Source organism: Drosophila miranda, chromosome 4, assembly GCF_003369915.1.
Source record: "Drosophila miranda strain MSH22 chromosome 4, D.miranda_PacBio2.1, whole genome shotgun sequence".
Classification (NCBI taxonomy): Eukaryota; Metazoa; Arthropoda; class Insecta; order Diptera; family Drosophilidae; genus Drosophila; species Drosophila miranda.
The window spans coordinates 13,665,889-13,685,876 of record NC_046677.1 but is presented as its reverse complement, the minus strand read 5'-3'; the positions used below and the strand labels follow the sequence as shown (position 1 = coordinate 13,685,876).

Below are 19,988 nucleotides of genomic sequence, written 5' to 3'. Positions count from 1 at the left end.
ATCATATTGCTTTTAACGATTATCGAGTGAATTATCTTTCAAAGAAAATTAAAGAAAAACGCAAATATGTTTTGATGGCAAGAGTGTTCGCAATGTAGGGGGAAAGCAACGAAGGAAAATATTGTGAAACAGATCTAACATTTTATTTTGAAATAAAACGATCATTGGTTTCAACATAGCGATCGTCCAACAGCCTTTGTATCCGTCATGTAACATAAGATAGTCTTTGATGCTACTTACTTTCACATCTGAAAAATACTCTTGAATACTCTGCTCAATAATTTGTTTATACGAAAAGAGTATACTTAACTATATTTTGTTTATTTTACACAATTTTTGTAAATTAACGTGCATTTAATGTAATGCCAAAATAATAAATTATATATGAACTTAGATTAGATCCCATTCTTTTTCCATACTCTTGGTTTTTTACACATTTCTTCTTTTCTCTTAAATTGAACTATTTGTAATGACTGTTTGATGAAGGCGAAAAAGATACAATACAGGAAAGTTGATGAAAGCACCAAATCTTTGTGTACATCTCTGTCTAATTGCGGATTTGCACCTGTTTTCGAAAGACGGCAATTTGTTTCGGCCCTCCCAAGGCGTTGGCAAGATTTCACTAACAATTTTGGATGTGGTTGATGAAGACTCCTTCTCCTCCTCGCTTAATCTAACTCTTAAGGCTACACGAAAAACTGCGATAACAAGGCCGATATAATCTCCTCAGACAGTTTTTAATCTCTTCACGCAAGAACGCCGTCCAAGGCATGGATCACTCCATTGGTGGCAGGGATGTTGGATGTGACCATCTGGGCATCATTCACCTTGATCTTTCCAGCAGAGGTCTTCTGCAGAATCACGGTCTTGCCCGTGTACAGCGAGTCCTTAACCTGGTAGAAACGCATACCAGCGGAGAAGAGAGCTCCAGGTACTATGTGCTTCATGGCAAACTGCTCGGCGGCTTCCTTATCATTGAATAGCTTCTCCAGCGCATCCGAGTCCAGTTCACTGAAGCTCTTGTCCACTGGGGCAAAAACAGTGTACGTTTTTACACCTAACATTAAGGATGATATTCAATGCCAATTAGAGAGCAAATTTAATAAAGTGAAGCCATTCCCTACCCTTGCTCTGCAGCTTCTCGGACAGTCCAGAGGTGTAAAGAATCTTGAGGAAGTTGCTAAAGCGACCCTCGCGATCGGATTGCAGAGTCTGCAGAAGATCTCCTACGGGCAGTGGAAACATGACACGATCCACGGCATGGGCCACTCCCTGAGGGATCTTGATGTCCTTCTTATTCAGCACAACCATGGCTCCATTGATGGTAGTGAGCTGCATTGGGAGATGTGATTGTTAAAGCCAACCAGCCTAGGTAAAGATTGTTGGGTTTTCTTACAGTGACATCGTTCCACTCCTGGTCGTGCATATTGTACTGATTGACACGGAGCTGGGTTCCAGCCAGGGACACGCCCGTCATCTCGTCTTGCAAAGTGGCAATTTCAAAGGCTCCAGGGATCACGTGGTGAAGTAATAACTACAAAAGAGCATATGAGTAACTTGCATGGGCATGAAGAGCACACACTTACCCCACTCAGCAGTCTTGGATTGGACTGGAACTTCTCCTCTGCGCGCTCGGGTCCACCCAATTGTACCAGGAGATTTTTGAAGGCCTTGTCAGTGGGCACAAATATTGTGTAGGGTCCTGTCTCGTTAAGAATGCTGTCCAATCCCGACTGGCGGAGGTACTTGGCCATAGCAAAGAGCCCATTCGACTTCAATATCTGAAGCAAATCCTCGCTCGGATTGGACAGAACGGAGGTAACACCCGGACCAGCCTGGGCTGCCTTCTCTGTATTCTCGGTTTCCTGGACAAGAGCGTCAGCATACTGAGGCGCAGGTGGCAGCAGCTCCGGTGTGTGGGCTAGATCCGAGAGACGTTCGGTAACCACTGGCAGGTGGGTGGAGACGGAGACTCCTCCCAGGTACGAAGAGGCTGTCACCGGCGAAGAGCTATACACTGGAGCGGGCGTGGTGCGGATCAGGCTCGCAGCTGCCGCGTTGGAGGTACTGCTCTCATAGATGGGGCTGTAGCGAGGAGTGTAGGGCTCACTAGTCGTTGTGCTGGTGGTCGATGTCCGGGAGGGATGATACTGACGATGATTGCTGGGCGTGCCGCGAGAAACAAATGGAGCTGGTGTGGTCGTTGTGGTGGTTGTTGTGCTACTGGTCGTTGTCAGTGGGGCCCGGGTGGTCTGGATGATCTTTCCGCTTTTGATCTCCACGAGCTCATCATTGGGAAGGGTCAGACGGGACACAGAAGGGGGCAGCTTGATCTCACCATTCCTTATTCTCTCCAGAATGCTCTCGACTTCCGCGCCAGTCTGCTTGGTTTCCTTCTCGCCATTGGCCTTCACTCCCTGGATCTTGAAGCTGCCATCGGCCTGTTCCTCGAGGTACACGTAGGTGGCCTTCTTCTTGGCCGGTACCGCCGGTGCTGGCGTTGCCTGTGTCTCGGACTTTGGGCTTAGACCCTCGATCTCATAGCCATCGGGAATAAGTCCACGCTTGGCCAGCTCTTCCAGGGAGGGTGGTTCATCCGAATCTGAAGTGATGACGGCCGAGCTGGCGATGCTGTTGGCTCCACTGCTAATGCCCTGTATGTCGCCGGCTCCACCACCATATAGAGCTGCCAGGCTGGACAGATCTATACCTCCCGGCAGCGATCCGGTTGGGAGGGTGTCGGACTCCTGGGGATCTGGGGACCGAAGGATTTGCACTTTACCACCACCGGGCAGTTCCAGGTCCTTACTCTTGCTGGGAGCCACATCGCTGAGGCTCAACTTGGCCTCAGATCCCAGCGCTTGTTGGGCCAGCAGGGTCTGCAGCTGCTCCTGGGAATAAGCTTTCTGACCCTGCACAAGGTTGGGATCCGTGGTGCGTATCACCTGGACTCTCTGGCCATTGGGCAGCAGAAGATCCATTTCGTCGTAGGTATTGTTGCCAGTCAAGGGCTGCTGCGGGGCTTCTGAGAGGGCTGCTTTCAGCTGCTTCAACAGATCATCCCGGGCAAAGGTCTTCACAGGCTTCTTACCAGCGCCCTTCTGGCTGGGATACTTTCCGAGCTCCGACTTGACCTGGGCATAGATGTTCTTCTTGGGCGTGGTGGTGGCCTCAGTGGTGGTTGTCGTTGTCGTGGTCGTCGTCGTGGTTGGGTGCTCCTTGTAGTACTGCTGTAGGGCGCTGTTGAACTGGTTGTAATCGGTGGGATGGGCCACCGGGCGTCCACGTGGCGGTCCTACGCCATAGGGCGAGTGCTGGTAGTTTCCATTATGCTGAGTGATGATCGTCGGCAGGATGTGCTGCTTGATCTGGTGCTGCTTAACCAGGAACTCCTCATGCTGCTGGCGCACCTTGTGCTGTGACTTCTCGTACTGCTTGGCCACAAACTGTTCGTGTTTCTGGATGAGCTTCTGCTTGTACTCCTGATCTGCTGGCTGGTGCTGAGCGGGAGCATTCACAAATTGGTGCTGGAATTGCTGACCTTGGGGTTGCTGTTGCTGCTGCTGCTGCTGCTGGAAGGCTTCTCTCGTGGGCTGCGCTGGAAAGGGTGTGGACTGCAAAGTGCTGAAGAGTGGTGGCACAGGCAGACCCAGCTGGGGTGTCAATTGGTACTGCGGAAGGGCTGGCTGAGGCTGATAGTTGAACTGGCCATGCTGCTGTTGCTGCTGTTGCTGGTGCTGCTGGTGCTGGATGGGATGCGGAGTCTGTTGTGGAATAGTCTGGAAGGTGGGCACAGGCGCCTGGCTGGGCAACTTCTGTGTGGTCTGAGGCTGAACTTGAGATCCGAATTGCTGGGGCTGCTGGTAGGAAAACTGCTGCTGGGTTTGCTGTTGCTGGTAGGTTTCCCTCGAGGGTTGTGGTGGGAAAGCGGTCGACTGCAAGCGGGAGTCTGAAAGATAGAGCATAAATTCCGCCAAGAATTAACTAGGGATGACCATAAAACTACTTTGTAGTTGCGTGGTTTGCGTTCACGTTTGCGCCCAAAGGTTACCAATGAATACTGACACATCAGATGGGATGTACCCTGAGGATGACTGCAAGAAGAGGGTTCAGCCATTGCGTTGGATTTGCTTTACTTTAATATTGGAATAATCGAATCCAGTTCCAGCCGAAATTGAGGTATAATTGAGGTTAGCAAGCTCAGATGTTTGGACGCTAACGTGTACGCTGATTTTATTATATTTTTACTATATTCGACAGATTGATTCAGGATAGTGGAAGCCAGATATTACCAAATTGCTTGTGGCGTTGGGGCAACTGTTGTTGCTGTTGCTGCTGTTGATGGGGGTGCTGTTGCTGCTGGGAGCCTGCGTAGTTACGCAAGTCCAAGAAGTTCTGATGATGCAGATCCAGATTGCTGGAAGCCGAGGGCAGCTGCTGCTGCGTCTGCTGTTGTTGATGCTGCTGCGGAGGGAATTGAGGAGCCGTTTGCAGCTGGCTTTGGGTGGACCGTTGGAACTGCTGATTGCCGTGGGGTTGCTGCTGGGTGGGCGCCAGCGGTTGCTGTTGCTGCTGCTGCTGCTGCTGTGGGAACTGGCCGAAACGATGCTGCTGCGGTGCCTGGTGGTGCAGATGGGTGTGTTGCGCCTGCTGCTGCTGGCGGTGGGGAATGGGCAGCTCGACGCCGGCCTGGACAAAGTTTTGCTGATTGTACTGCTGCAGATTCAGCTGGCGACGATGCGAGTTGTGAAAGGGCTGCAATGAGAGCAAGAGACGGCAAAACATGAGATTACTCGTACAACTTTCCATCACCATTGCATCATCGTGCATTGCAGAAAACCAGCTTCAGATCCATCATCAGCTGGTTTCACCTTCGCTGGCATGAAATGAAAACTGACACAGAAAAAAGAAAAAACCCCTCGACTCGCCCCAAAATAGACATGAACCAGTTTCAAGCGGCAGTAAAAGCTATCTCTGCTGCTGCTCCATTTTCGATGCCAAAAACGAGATAATGCGTATCGGGATTGGTTGGAGGCTAATGCTCTGGGGTCCTTTTTGGAGGCCAGTCGGTCAAGTTGAAGTCCACAAAAGTGGCACGGTGGCGGAACTTGCTTGCAAAGAGATGACGTAATGATAGATCACAAATCAGGTTGACCTAAATATACGTTTTTATCGCTAGTTTAAAAGATAAATCGCTTTGAATTTGTCCTAATATGAACGTTTTTTTACCCGCAATTCAACTCTTTCCTATTTCCATTGTCTCGCATCTCCAATTGGCATTAGCGAAAGCTTCTCCCATAGAGCAATCGCTTATACAATCTCTCAGGCAAGCACACCCCTTGAACTGCCTGTCATATACTGCGTATACGCATTGCGCTTGGCCAAGTTGGACATCGGGCATCGACCAGAAGTTGTACAACAATGATTATCCAACACAGTTCCAAGAGAGTTGCGGAGAAGCAGAAGGAGAAGCCGAGACGCGACTAGATGCTGCACAGCGGCAGGCTTAGATCTTGTTTGTTTCTCTGTTTGGTTTATGGCTAAAGTGCTGTCTGTACAAATTAATTGCCCGGCTCATAAATCTTATTTTTTGCTGGGCTCCGTCTGCGTCGATGCGAGATTGAGGCGTTATCAGGCTCTCCCCAGACCATCCACAGCTCTTTCTTTTCGCATGGTAATTATGTTGTTGCGGCTAATGCCGCGCCTCATCATGCCGCTGCTGATGGCTCAGCAGATGTTGTGCATGATGATGAAGCTGTCAGTGGGGCGGCGTTTGATTATGCAACCTAATCGGGGAAAAGTTCAATGTGTTTGGTGGAGGAAACAGGTGAACAAGAGGGTTTGGCTCTGACATGGTAAACATCTCTCGATTGGGAAAACATTTCTTTCAACAACAGTTGGAAACAACTGGCCAGCAAGTATTTTCTTTCGCACCACTGTCCTCGTGGCTTATCCCATCCAACCTTCGTTGGCAAGTTTTTCAGCTCGTACAATGGCTTGTCATGCATCTGTATCATTAATTTGGGTTTTTCTGAAATCACAATTTTCTTTCTCTTGAAACATGACTTTTCTCTACAAATTGCTCGTCTGGTGAAAACCTCAATCAATCATCAATCGACTGCCAATGGCGCTGCGAAGGCAATCAACATCCCAGCCCCAAAGCCACTGAACCCTGTCCTCATAGGGTTTGTCATATTTATTTTCCCTTTCTTTCAATCCCATCCTCCTCTTGTCGGTCCGCCTGTGTTCGACATGTCAATTTCATGGTTTAGCGTGCTCATTCAACATTTTCACGGCACTTGAGCTCGTATGCAAAACGCTTTCGTTTTTAAATGCCAGTGCGAGCCACCAATCAATGACCAGCTAATGCGCTGCGCATGCGCAGTGTAGCTCTGTGGCAGACCGGCAGTCGGCAGGTTTTGTGGTTGTCGCTGTCACCAAATGCCACCGCAGCCCACGCCTCACTGATGCCTCACTGTTCACTACTGTGGTTGAATGTGTCAAGTGATTGACAACTCGAGTGTTGGCGTTGTAAAATCTGAGTGTCAGATATCAAGAGATAGTATCCTAACATTGGACTGGGCAAAACTATTAATAGCCTAAATATATTGTATATTTCGGGATTGGTCTTCGAAGGGGTTTCCCACGATCCAATGGGACAAGACTCATTGATAAGACAATTTTTGCAATTCTGAATGCAGTTTTCAAGTGTTTGGCACACAACCACCTTCTCTTCTCAAAACTTACATTACAATCCGTGGAATGCCAAAAATTGATTAACAGCTCATATTTTTCTTTGGATGTACGAAGAAAGTTCCCAAGATGCAGCCAGAAGGGGTTTGGTCAGCAGTCAGTTAGCCGTCTACAAACTCTATTTCATGTCAAATAAGTTTTCATTAGAGGGCCGTCAAGTCAAATGGGCATTATGCTAATGAGAGAAGATACGGCGTGAGATTGTCGGCATCAGGTAGAAGAGGTAGTGATAGCAAACCAGTTCGAAGATAGATCCCGCCGAAAGCAACAGTTTTCACGAGTTTGATGGGGCGTTGTGATCCGTGATGTATCTGTTAGTTACATGACTCGAACTCCCAGCTAATTTGTTAATAATTCATAATTGATTTCACATCGCACATCGGGTTCCATGTATTACGAGAGACAGCCCCGTCTGGATAGGATACAAAATGAAAGCGAATTTGGAAATTTTTTTTCGTTTTCAGTCTCGGTCTTGGTTTTGTTTTCGGTTTCGGTTTCGTTTCGCAGTGAAAGTGATTTGTTAGACATTTACCCAGCAGTTAAGTTGTGTATGCTAATTAGAATTTAATAGTTGAAATCAGAAGATCTGCCACACGCGCCCCAAGAGATGTTTTGCTTACTTAAGAGATACCCAAAAGCCGATGCCACAAATTCTTCAAGTCCCCAGTTGCGCAACGGTTCGCGGCCTCTTAAAAGTTGCAGGTTTTCCAGTTTTTTCGGTCGTGTCGATGGCCAATGGCATCAGATTTGCCCCCGTTTTCCCCATTGCCTTTCGGATTTCCTGCCTGCCCCGCATGCACAAGCAGTATTTGCTTCTACGTCTTGCAGTACATTTTTGTTTATAGAGTTTTTCCCCTGGCTGTTTGTGTTGCATATTTTTTGTCTTCTTTGAGAATTTTGGTGGTTTGTGAAGTTTCAAGGTTGTTTTTAGTCAGTCGGCTCTGAAGATCTGAGGATCTCTTTGGAGGCGCTTGCAGGCATGTTGTGCAATTTGTGTTCTGGCCATAAAAAGAGGTGCACATGTCAGATGTCAGTTTTGGCATCAATTCCAACTGCTCGCTAATGAGGCACTAAAAAGATTACTCTACTCATGTGCAGTTGTGGGAAACGAAGCTGCTGTTGTATTTATAGATTGAACTATTTTGTTTGCCATCAGTTTGGACAAGGGGGCCAATTATAATGTACTTTTTATGGTGACAATTGTTCGCGGTATACTCGTAGTCGAAAAATAAGAATCTACTTTATCCTTAGTGATTGCCCCTGCAGATGGTCTACCATTAGCTATCAGTAAACTGTTGTTCAAATAATATCAGTCCTCTGTCACATTTTAACATCTAAGTAGGCAATCGTTTCCCAAATCTAGGCCAGATCGTTTCCAAAATTGATTTATTGTTGTGCTGCAATCGGCACTTAACGGCTCATTAAATTGTCTTGCTTATCATCGCAGGGAATCATCTCAATCTAAGTCAAATCAGTGAGATCGTGCTCACATCATTTCAACATCGGCTTCAGCCTCTCATCGATCCCATCTGAATACAGTTCAGAACTGACTGTGCAATTTGGGCACCGTCCACAGTCCACAGCTTCGGTCTTCTATCAACTGCCAGAACTGGTTAGCTCCTCGACAGTGTCTGTTGACAGTTTCCACACGGCATAAAATGTGCATAATAAGCACGAGTTGATGGCATTTGATGGCTTAGTTTTTTGAGAGTTGCTGCCTCGTTTCGGGTTCCATTCAGACTGTTGGTCAATCCGAAAATTTGGCAATTCCCTTTCACTTTTCCCGACAATCGACAAATGCCTGCAGTTGGCTCAGAGATGCCCCGAAAAAGAAACAAATATTTTTGTGGATTTCCTAAAGGAATTTTAATTGCCAACAAAATTGTTGGCGGCTAAGCAAATAAGTAATTAATTTGTGGCCGAACAAAAGAATGCCCAGCAACAAAAGCCCCAGAAAAAGCAGCAACAGCAACAGGAAACAGTGAAATTTACATAAAATTTTGTAATTAACTGAGGTAAGTAAGAAATTGCCTCAAGCGAGGCTTTGGCCAACACCTACAACTATGGTATAGTGTGTATCCACTGGCCGCATGAACGCGAAACAAGCCACCCGGCAGCAACAATGAAAGGTTCCAAGCAAATGCCGCCAGCACCACAAAATATAGGCAGAAACAAGCACAAATGTTATTTAACAATCGCTTTGCACAAACAAGAAGGGGCCAAAAGAAACTTGGTCAGCTCCGTACTCGCACTCGCACTCGTACTCCTCGCTTATACTGGAGATGCTATCGCTGCCCCAACTCCCAACCCTACCCACAAAAAGAGAGGGAAACTGCTTGTAAAACTGTTTATAAATTAGCGCGATTTGTCTGCCAGACCCCGAAATTGTCCGAGTATGAGACTGTGTGTGATTGTGAATGCTATTTTGGTAATTTTAAAGCTTTAAGATCTCAGATACTCGACAATTGAGGGCTAATAAAATAGTTATGTTGTAGGACTGTTGTGGCTGGAAGGACTGGAAGGAACTCAAATGGAATCTTGTATGAAGATGGCCTTATAAAATTATTATTGATGTGATATAAAATGGTTTTGAAATTGAATAAAAAAATTAACACGACTTCAAAGTATATATTTACAGACCCACGAGTGTAACCATTCGATCTGGTATTATAAAATAGTGCTTAAAATGATTTAAGGATGGGAGCCTAACAATTGCACAGAGAACTCGGTTCGAGTCTTGTGGAAACTTGTTTAATCATTGCCATATTTCTTGTTTCCCAACGTGTGCCACCGTTAGATCCTCCGCCAACAGTGCCATTCGCAGTTAATTGCATCTCTTGCATCCACAAATCTGCGCCAAGATTGCATAATCACCTGCAAATCCAACAAAGTTGAGAGTTAATGCCATCTCGACTGTTTTCTCGCCTCAAAGTCGAGTGACATACAAATTTAACGCGCGAGTAATTGAATGAGAGGCAGCCAAATGAGTTCGCGAATTAGGCAGAGTGCCGATGGCAAAAGTTGCACAAACTCGCTTCCTGGCAGATGCACATACATCTCAACACCCACGAGGCCCACACAGGTAGCTGCTATTTGGGCCACGCTCCACCTGCAGCGGGCTGTCGACTCGCGAGAAGATTTGTGCATGGAAGCTATTCTTATATGCGTTTAATTTGACACACTCTGACACTTTTTACGAGCTTCGAAGATTTATTATATCGTTAGCACTGTCAGTGGCTGCATCGTCAGAGCCGTGATGCTGTGTCTCGCAGATACTCGAGATACTAAACTGAGTCGAGCAATTGTAGTTTGTAATTTGAATAAACCCACTTCGTTTTTCGGCTTTGGCTTCGTTTTGGACATGGGCATGGGAAATTTGGGTTTATGGGCCAGCTGTTTTGGGCAATTAACATGTTCTTATGGCTAATTGCAAAGTGTTTTTTAAGTCAATACTTAAACTGGGCATCGTTATGAATGTTAGTTCGGATGTTAGTCTCGAAATGAGAAATCTGTCCGAGAAGAGGAAGGTCAGCACTTGACTAGATAACTTCAAATAGAAAGTGAGTGAAGAAAAGAAGTCTAATGGGATTTGTTCGAACAAATCTACGAACAATACACACGTCTCAACCATTATTCCAACCAATCCATCACTAACAAAACCATAATCATCTTCCCAAACAAACAACTCAATTTTCAACCTCAACACACTTTCAATTTCCAAACCACACTGAGAGTATCGGCCAAATAATATCATAACAAAATTATTATTTCGCCGACAATCGCCTGAAAGATCCTCATAATTATTAGATCCAAATTGCGTGTCAGTACCGCATAAAATACAAACCTCCAAAAATTATATTATTGCTGGAAATAAATTTAAATACGCTGCAATTTTACTTTCCAATTCAATAAATTTGGCGCACGCAGCTAAGCGAATTGCGTGCCACAATGTATCTTTGTATCTGTGCCTTGTCTGGTCTTCGGCGTCTCCTCAAGTAGCTGTCGGAATCGGAGACCGCTGGCGCCCACATCGAGATCGAGCCGGAGATTTATTTGCTTGGCTCTGTTGATGGACAGTAGTGAACAATCGGGAGAACCGTCAAAAATATTGTAATTTCGCTTTCAAGGCAATTTGGCCTTGCTCAAGAGATGCCCGAAAGTGCCCCAAAGATTTGCATTCAACGGATTTCGTAACTCAATTTCGCAGTGAAACTCCATTGACAGAGCCCCGACACGCCCAGTCCTTTCCACGCTCATCAGCGTCCAACGTCTAAGTTTCGGACCTTTGTTATGCGAGTGCTGTGCTCATCATTCCAGTCGCTTGTAATTTCTGTGCAATTTTTCTCTCCATTCATCTCTCTGCCTGCCTTGTCACTGGGAATCTCAATGGCACGGAAACCTTAGATATTTCTTCAACACCAGCACCAACTCGAAATCGAACTCGAACTCGTATTTACTTTAGTGACTTCACAGCCATTGAGCTGGGATTGTTTGTCTACTCATTTTCATGGGCTGTCACTTGAATTGAAGCCACTCGATTGCAATTGATGCGAAGCATTAAGCTTTTGTCGCGTTCGTCTTTCGGCTGTTTGAGATATATGGGTCAGGTCAGGCAATTGTTTCGCTAGGGGTCTCCATATATGTGGGCTTCGACCTTGGATAACACTTCGACTTGGCGAATTGTGGGAAAAGTGTGAAGGTGTAAGGTCGAGGTGTGTGTGTGTGTGTGTGATGATTATGATGGTAGCAGGTCTCTCGCGAGGTCTTTGTAGTAAAGTATTTTTCACTAAGTTCTGTTCGTCCTACAAATAATGGCACAGACTCTCTGATACTCCTCAGTCTAAGCAATCTGCTTTGGTTAGCTTGCATATATCCACTCCAATAAACCGAATTAGGCATTCCTCGATTCAACAGTTTCACCCACTCTCAACTATACGTTCAGATGTTTCTTGGGAGTCCGTTTTAAAGTCTGTCTAATGCATTAATTACGTATTAGCATTGCTCAGCAATGCTCTCAGGCATGCAACTGCATTTGGAAATATGCCCCCTCCGGGCATATCATTTGTCAAATGGGCCGCCATTGTTCGGACTGGAGTGGAGCGGAGTCGAATGAACAACTTTTTCATATTCAACTGGAATTCATAATTTATGGGTTAGCAGTGCGCCAGCGCCGACTGACTGGGATTCGAAAGTGAAGTTCTTTTAATTACACTTATTCCACTCCCGCCCCGCTCCCTGGATTTCAGAGGAACCAATTAAGTCATTTTGAGATTATATCGGTTACCCTATCGGCGGAGCTGCCTCGTTGGTCTTGATTCGCCAAATGCTCACATTGCTGGCTTTCAGCTTGGTCTCGTGCCCGTTTCTGTTGCTGGTCACGCAAGCTCCGCCGCGCCAGGTCTGCCGTTCCTCTCGGAGGTCTGTACATGCAAATTTCGGAGGGTCTCCGGCCTCCGGTCCCTGGTCTAGGGTCTTGGGGTCTATGGTCTGACAAATGTTTCGAGTTGCCACCGCGGTACCCAGGGCTCGGAACGGGAGTCGAGTCAAAGTCGAAGTCAGTAAACTGTTTTGCTGCAGTTCGTGACAGTTTTTAGCAATTACCCGGATGGGACGGATGGGATGGAGCGCGACAATGTCGTTAGACCCATCTGGCCGGCTTGCTGACCATTGTTCAGCGGTTACTAACCTTAGCCGGCGCTGGAACTTGAGGTTGGATGGGAGCTCCGGACATATGTCAGTAATCTGAGAAAATTGCTAAGCGTTTATCTGTTTCGGGAATCGCCGCAGGTCCGTAGTTCTCCGGCTAGTCGGCTAGCGATCAACTTTTACGGAGCTCTGCTCCACTCAGTCGATCGATACACATTCGAAATTTCTTCACCCCAGACTCATTTGAGTTTATGAAATCGAAAGCCTAATGCATCTTGCATCTTGCATCTTCCATCTTGCCTCGCATGCCCAAGTGATGCACTCAAGTGCGCAGCCGAAGCCGCGGCGAAATGGGAAGAAGAGGAGAACCGCACAGCAAATTAAATTTTATTATTTGCAACAAAACGAAACACTTTGGGTGCCGAAGAAGAAACACGCCGCCAGCGAATGGAAACGAAAATGCAACTGAAATGCCAGCTCTGGAACTTCTGCGGTGCTCAAAATCAGCGAAGCTTGCGAAAAGTGTTTTTCTTTTGATTTTTCCTTTGCTTTTGTTGTGTTTTCTTCACTCCACGCCACGCCACTCCACTCCAGTGCAACAATAAACTGAAAGTGGCGGACTGAGGCTGCGGGAGTGGGGCCAAAGTTTTGGGGTATTCGGTCGGCCGCTGGCGATAATGTGCCATGAAGGAGCAGCGAGGGCAGACGGACGCCGGCTGCACTAGAGTGTGAAGTGGGTTGCAGCTTGTTGCAAGTTGGGGGCGTGTTTGCATCTGACAGGTACTAACCAGAGTATCTCGTCTCGAGTGCTTTGACTTCTCCCATTCGAAGTTGGATGTGCAGTTGCATCAGCAATGTTGTTTCCACTGTTGATATGGTCCTTCATTTCTAACTATCATTTTACCCTTTTATCCATACAATTTTAAACCCATGAAATGTCCTGTCAGTGCGGTTTTCAAGGATGCCAAAGTACAATGCAATTCCCATAGCCTTTAACCTATTCGGGCCCAACCCGAATTCGAAATGCGATACTGTTCAATTCATTTTTGCACAATTCAGAGACGAAAGTTCGTACTGCTTTTCCGCCAGTTTTCCATTTCACCACGAAAACCACAAAAATTCCATTAAATAATTTCTTTGTACGCTCATAACAGAAATAAAGTGCAAATCAATGGACAAGTTTTTAGTGTTTTCAGGCACGGCGAACGAACCCCTCCAAACTTCGACTCCCACCAGATAGCCAAGAGGAAAACACACAAATTATGCAACTCGTCGTCGACTTGCAACATCTCTCGGCAGACCAGACCAGGCCCCGGCCCCAGCCCCAGCCCCAGCCCCAGTCCCAGCAGCAGTTGCAGATGCCATTGCAGTTGGGTTGGAGGCTGCCAGTGCCACACCATCATCATCAGCAGCAGCAACAGCAGCAGCAGCGGGTTATTTCAAATCTTGTTTTGGAACTCTGTGCCAGCAACAAACGCTTCTTCATTTTCGCGCAATAAACTTTTCACCCAGACAAAAGGCAGAGCCACAATGAGAAAAACGAAAGTGCAACAGCATCGGGCAATAACGGGTTGCCCAGCTTCAGCTTGAACTGCCTCGGGAGGCTCGGAGGTCCCTGTCCCGACCTGATCTTTGGGCTTGGCTATTGCATTACGTGTGGGGCAAGCGAAGCCTCGACGAGGATCGTTTGACTTTTGGCCATAGTCGTGTTGAGTTATTGCGAGAAAGAAGATGCAGCTGAGGCTGCAGTACACTGCTGCCAAACCCGTTTCACGTGGCGTATGAGTAATGCGGAAGTTGACACTTGCTGCACTTGGTACTGGGTACTGGGTACTGCTGCCGCTGCCTGCTCCATGGTGGGTGAAAATTGCCTTGATATATTTACTGCACATACCACATTTAATTGCGGCATTCATCAGGCGACTCCAACTTCCAATTCCTAATTGTCGTATTTTGTAATTTGTAAGGCAAAAATAACTACGAGAAACCCGATTTTCCTCGAACATTATCTGACATTGCTGTTTTTTGGGAAATCCAAGCGACTTTTAATGATCTCACAGATGAGATGCCACTCGGCCGCCCGCCTGTCAATAACAGGCGATGAGTTATGTCGACGAGCCCTTTTACTTTCTTTTACCGTTTCCCCCTCTGAAAGACGCTGTGCGTCATTTAAATGGCCAAAAGGTTTGCCCGCAATTGGCATGTGAAATTATTGTTTCCTCAGATAATGCCTCCGATCGTTTCCATTAAATTATGCGGAACAGACGCTCCTCTGCACGGAGAGATCACAGTTCATGTTAATGACTTAATAATTGAGAAGTCGGAAGAGTAATGAGGAACCATCGAAAGCGGAAGGCGCCCCCATACACGTGTCCCCGAGTCTGCCGGCGTGAGATCCGCGATTCTTGGAAGTAATTTGTCTTCAACTTTTACTCAGCCAACATCGCGACGTTCTACTTAGGCTTAAATGTGGGTCACAGACTGGAGAAACTCAACTGAACAGGGTATTTCATAATCCAAATTATATCAGAACTGCATTTACAGTTTACATTCGTTTCCTGGGCAGCACTCTTACTCCATTTTCATTACCATTTCCATTTACTCCTCTGCCCAATCAGGCATGACACTTCGGTTTCATTTACTTTTCGAGCAATTTTCCCCTCATTCAAAAGCGAAATTGATTTAATTCTCAATCAGATGAAAACTGAAAACCAGTTGGAAGCAAAGCAAATCAAATTAAATCAGACCGCACGGCGTCCAACGAAAATAAATAAAATTGAGAAAGAAGTAACTAATGGTGGGGCAGACCCACTCCCAGACCCACCAGACCCCAATTGGGTCCCTCCTCCCCTCCTCTCAGTGTGTGATTAGCGTTCAATTATTTTATTTGTTTGTGGTTAGCAGCTGAAAGGCGATCGCAATGGGATTTGTTTGATGCGAATCGATTTAGTGTGGCGCCTGGCTAATGGCAGCTTGTTACTTTCCTCAAGTGGAAAACTGGGGAGACAGAGACTTCATCAAAGACGATCGAGGTGCGATGATTGGGCCCTAAGCTTGATTAGCTCTTCGGCCCTAGCAAGTGCCATCATCCTCTCTCTTTCTCTCGAGTGGACACCTTCCTGTGGCTCGACAAAACAACTTTCATTTTTCAAGCCAAATCCATTAACAGTTTGTCACTTTACTGAAATATCTTTCAGATAAATATGCAACCGAACAACAATATTTATAAAGATCTCTCGATTGACCCACTTTCCATGCCATGAAAACGACCAGAACCAAACTCGCAAAAAGAAATTACAATGAAATGTGCGGCGAGTTGTTATGATTGTTGCTGTGGATGTTAGTGGTGCTGTTTCTGGTGCTGTTGAGGCAACAAAAGCCAACCGACAATGAACAGGTTGTAGGTCCGGCCGAGACCGAGGGCAGGTCTGTCAGATATATAAAATTATTACCAACCAGTTTTAATGAATGCCACAGGTAAATCAATGGGAAATGTCTGTCATATTTTCAGCATTGGCAACATTTAATCGAAAATGATAAGCTATCCCATAAATAAGAAACATTTTAAATGTAAGATCAATTGTATAATATCACGGATGGCCTTTTCGGCTTATGGGTATGTGATGTATGTATCCATTAGGATCTGTTATCAATTAAAGATCATAAAATAATTAGTGTTTTAAATGTTACTACTAGAAGTTACTATCCCCAAATGGCGATAGTTATTCTTCTTCTGGTTAAGAACTTATACCTTATTCCTATATATATATGTATATATATATCATCTTTTATATTGCTGAAATCCACAAAAGTGAAAGCCCAAGAAGAAATATATAAATAAACATATTGAATAAAAGCAAAAACAAAAAGGTTTTGCAAACAATTTTGCAGGCAGGCAGGCAGGCCCAGCAAAACATGTTCGACGACAGACAGCAAACTGTTGTATCTGTCGGGATGGATGGGGATTTCTGTTTTGGGGACTGGGACTGGAGCGCACTCGCAGTGAACTCTGGACTGGATGGACATGGACGCTGGGCAACAGATGTTTCTGTTGCTTAGCAGCCGATTGCCATTGCCTGCCTGGCTGCTTAGCTGCCAAGTTGGCGGCAATTTCTGTTTACACGACACAGCAGCCCAACTGCAAATGCTACGTGAGGCAATATAAGTGTACAAAATAATAAAAGTTAAAATAAAATTAAGCAATAGCAAAAACAAAAACCAAATCGCATAAAGGAAATTGCAGAGCCACCGAAAAGACGCCAAGTCCCAAAAACAAAACAAAATACAAAAAACTCTTAAGACATCCACTGCAACTTCGACTCCAACCTCGGCATCGGCATCGGCTTCGACCAGTTCCTGTTTACTGCCAGACAAAAGGAAGATGATGATACGGCTGAAAAGCACTTTTTCCCTCTTTTTATTTGGCTAAGCCTTTGATGCTGCTGCTGTTGCTGCTTCTGTTGCAACCAAAATCGCAATCGCAGGCCATTGCCAAAGCAAACTTATGTCAATGGTGAGAGATGATGTTGGCAGCTATCTCGTGCAAGAGACGTTTTTCCAACGCTTTGGTTGGAAAAATGGTGAAGCTTATTGAAAAGGAAATCGGAAAGTCAATGGCTGCAAAGGTTAAGGACAATGCAGTGCGAGTTGGGATTCATCTGAAGAAATTTGTGATTTGTGATGGGTAAAATGAATTCAAGGGACACATAAGAGTCTCTCTATACACGTACATCTCTTATACACGTATCTCCTTTTGTGTATCGTACATGCACTCCAAAGCCGCACACACATCAGCTCTGATGATCAATGTCTCTTCATCACTTTTTCCCTCCAGTCCTCCAGCTCCAGCGCCAGCCCGTCATAGTCCCGTATCAAAACATTGCCTGCAGCTTGAACAATATCGAAATTAATCTTTTTACGTAATCCAAGTCTCAATTATAGGCATTAGTTCATCCTACAATAAAGCTTAGGCAACCAAAAGAGAGGAGACAACAAAACTGATGATTTCACATCGTAAATTGTTGTGGCTTTTGGCCAAAAGTTTTTGGACTTAGCCATGAAAGTGAAAACTGTAACAGCGGATGCCAAACACGAACAGCTTTAATCAACATGGGCTTGGAGCCGAGATCAACTCCAATCAAACTTAGAGATAATCAATTATCTAGGTGATAACATAAATATCTTTAGAGACCTTCAACTTTGCAAGCCCCAATGCGTTACTCCATAGGAAATTCTCAAACATTCACATGACTCTGCAGTTTTGCGGCTCATCCGCAGTTGAAAGATGGTTTTCTTTTTGTATTCATTTTCTTGACCACTCCAAGCGAACAGGTTTGTGGCCGACAGCGGCCCGCAACGATGCCTTAAACGTTGTCTCATACCTTTACCCATGCTCTTACTCTCGCCCCGATTCGCGGCGCTTTGCTTCCTTTGCATCTTCATTTAATCAAGATCCGTACCCCACCCTCCGTAGCGTACCCCACCAGGCCGATAAAAATATTTTTGTGAAAAGGGAAAGTTCATTGAGGCGTTGAAAATCGTTTTTGTTTTCGTTTTCGTTTTCAATGCTGCCAGCACACACAATTCTTCCACAATTAATATTGAAATTTGAATACAAATATTTGAATAATTGAATTGTTAAATAGTCGCTTAAGATCGGACTTCAATCTGGGCCTCCGTTTGGTATTTGGATGCGGTTGCGTCTATTGGTAGAAAGTCTTATGCAAGTCTGTGGAATTTTCAGATTGGGATTTGCTTAAGATTTAGGCGCAGTCTCTGAAAACTTGTCCAACCAAAAAAGTGTGGTGTCTGACATATTTATGCGAGTACTACTCAGCGCCAGGGAACTTTCTTTGGGATTCCATTTTGGCCAAGGGCCTGAGCGAACAATCTAAAAACTGTGTCAATTTGGTGGCCACAATAAATATTTGCATAACATTCAATGGAAATGCAAATTGTGTGTTAAATATTTCTTTCTTTCATTTATATGATTGCTTGGCACACATTCGGGCTGGGGATTGTTTGGGATGGATGACGTTTATGAGGCACGGCCTTTGTCAGTAGGAATGTGGAACATCACCATCACATGTGGCTAACGATCTGAACTGACATCGAATTAATGATGAATATTCGAGATTAACGATACTCGAAAACTGGTAAAAATGTTCAATTTCAACATTACATAAACAAGGATGTACGAGCTGTTCCCCAAACACTTTGAACACTTTGAAAGCAAGACTTACCGCATTATGAAGACCCGCGTTGGGTGGCGGAATAAATCCCTGGGCATTCGCCGTAACCACCCACAGGCACAGAGTGCCCCACAGTGCCAATGAGACTCGCATGATTCACCGAAACTCCGAATCCAATTTCGTATTTTTGTTGGTGGGTATTTCCCGATAGATCAATCCAATATCGTTGCACTATTTTCTTTTAAAACAAACACGATGGAGGGGCACGCGAGAAATTTCAGGTATGTCAGATATATCAGATAAGCGATAGGTAAACGATACACAAAATCAAAATCCAAGTCAAGTTTTGCCAGAGTTATTTTTGTTTCGTTTCGATTCGATTTCTATTTGCTTTATGCAAATGATGCAGGTTCTGCTTCTTTTTTCGAGTAGTGTTTAAAATTCCGTTAACGTTCGAGGCGCGGTGAGGAACTTGGAGCTGCAGGTGGAAGCCGCAGACACGACTGGTCCGGTAAAAGTTCGAAGACTAACTGAAGATCATTAAACGTTTGGTAACAATTTAAGCCAAGCTCGCGACGAAGATGCCAAAACGAAGACCGCGACTCAGACGCTGACGCTGAGGCTGACGCTGAGGCTGACGATGGGGCTCATCGTGGGGCTGCACCGACCGCACGCCGGCAACATGTTGCCAGAGTCGAAGAGGGACTGAGCCAAGCAACGTTTTGGCCAGGCCGCCAAATGCAAAGAGAAAGCAAAGAGCGCAGATGAGCGCTCGAAAGAGAAAGTGTTGCTGTGCTGAGCCGGCAACATGAGGAAATGCCATGCAGAGAGCTTGGATTTTTCCCGTGAATCATTGTCGCAGTGTCTCCGCTTATCGAACCCAGAAGTAGTCGCCCATCCACATCTAAAAGCCATCTTCTGCGATTGCCATTGCTACTGGCAACTGCTCTAGCCATCACGTAGCCGACTCGGAAGTGCAGATAAGCTCTCGGATTGGGGGCGTCCGAGAATTCGAGTTCGCGCCAAAAGAATGGAATGGAATGGTGTACTATACTTACACCGTTTAAAGCATCATCGTGGCGCACAGACGTGTGTCTCTCGTCTCTGCTCTGCTGCTGTCCACAGTAGCCCCTGAAATTGGAATTCCATGTTCATTGCCGCATTAATTATGACTTTATGGTACTTTTGTTGAACAAACAATACATCTGCGGACTGATTCATATACTCATGATATGGCCATGATTAATGCTCTGTTTCCCGTTCAGTTGTACGGGCGGGTATCCCGCTGCGATCGCAGAAGGCGATCACTGCTGGCTTACATCACATCAAGGTACATTTGGAAGGGTATACGCGTGTCATTATGCTTGATTTGATCTCTTAATGGACAGTCACGCCATG

General features: G+C 45.6%; 1 protein-coding gene across 1 annotated transcript; it reads right to left on the bottom strand.

The window, feature by feature from the left end:
• Nucleotides 1–308: 308 nt before the first annotated feature.
• On the bottom strand, nt 309–19,191 carry LOC108164194. Its single transcript, XM_017299814.2, has 6 exons — nt 18,642–19,191; nt 4,293–4,755; nt 1,587–3,949; nt 1,397–1,534; nt 1,125–1,332; nt 309–1,057 (listed from the first exon to the last, which is right to left on the bottom strand). The coding sequence occupies exons 1-6, from the start codon at nt 18,741–18,743 to the stop codon at nt 747–749; spliced, it is 3,585 nt and encodes a 1,194-aa protein (XP_017155303.2). The 5' UTR covers nt 18,744–19,191; the 3' UTR covers nt 309–746.
• Between the last annotated feature and the right edge of the window lie 797 nt (nt 19,192–19,988).

Bases quoted from the DNA above. Each gene is read 5' to 3' on its own strand.
- LOC108164194 (XM_017299814.2), bottom strand. From the start codon at position 18,743: ATGCGAGTCTCATTGGCACTGTGGGGCACTCTGTGCCTGTGGGTGGTT. The intron at 4,756-18,641 runs GTAAGTCTTGCT...CTCTCATTGCAG, and splicing joins ACGCGGGTCTTCATAATGCG to CCCTTTCACAACTCGCATCG. The intron at 1,535-1,586 runs GTAAGTGTGTGC...GCTCTTTTGTAG, and splicing joins ATCCAAGACTGCTGAGTGGG to TTATTACTTCACCACGTGAT.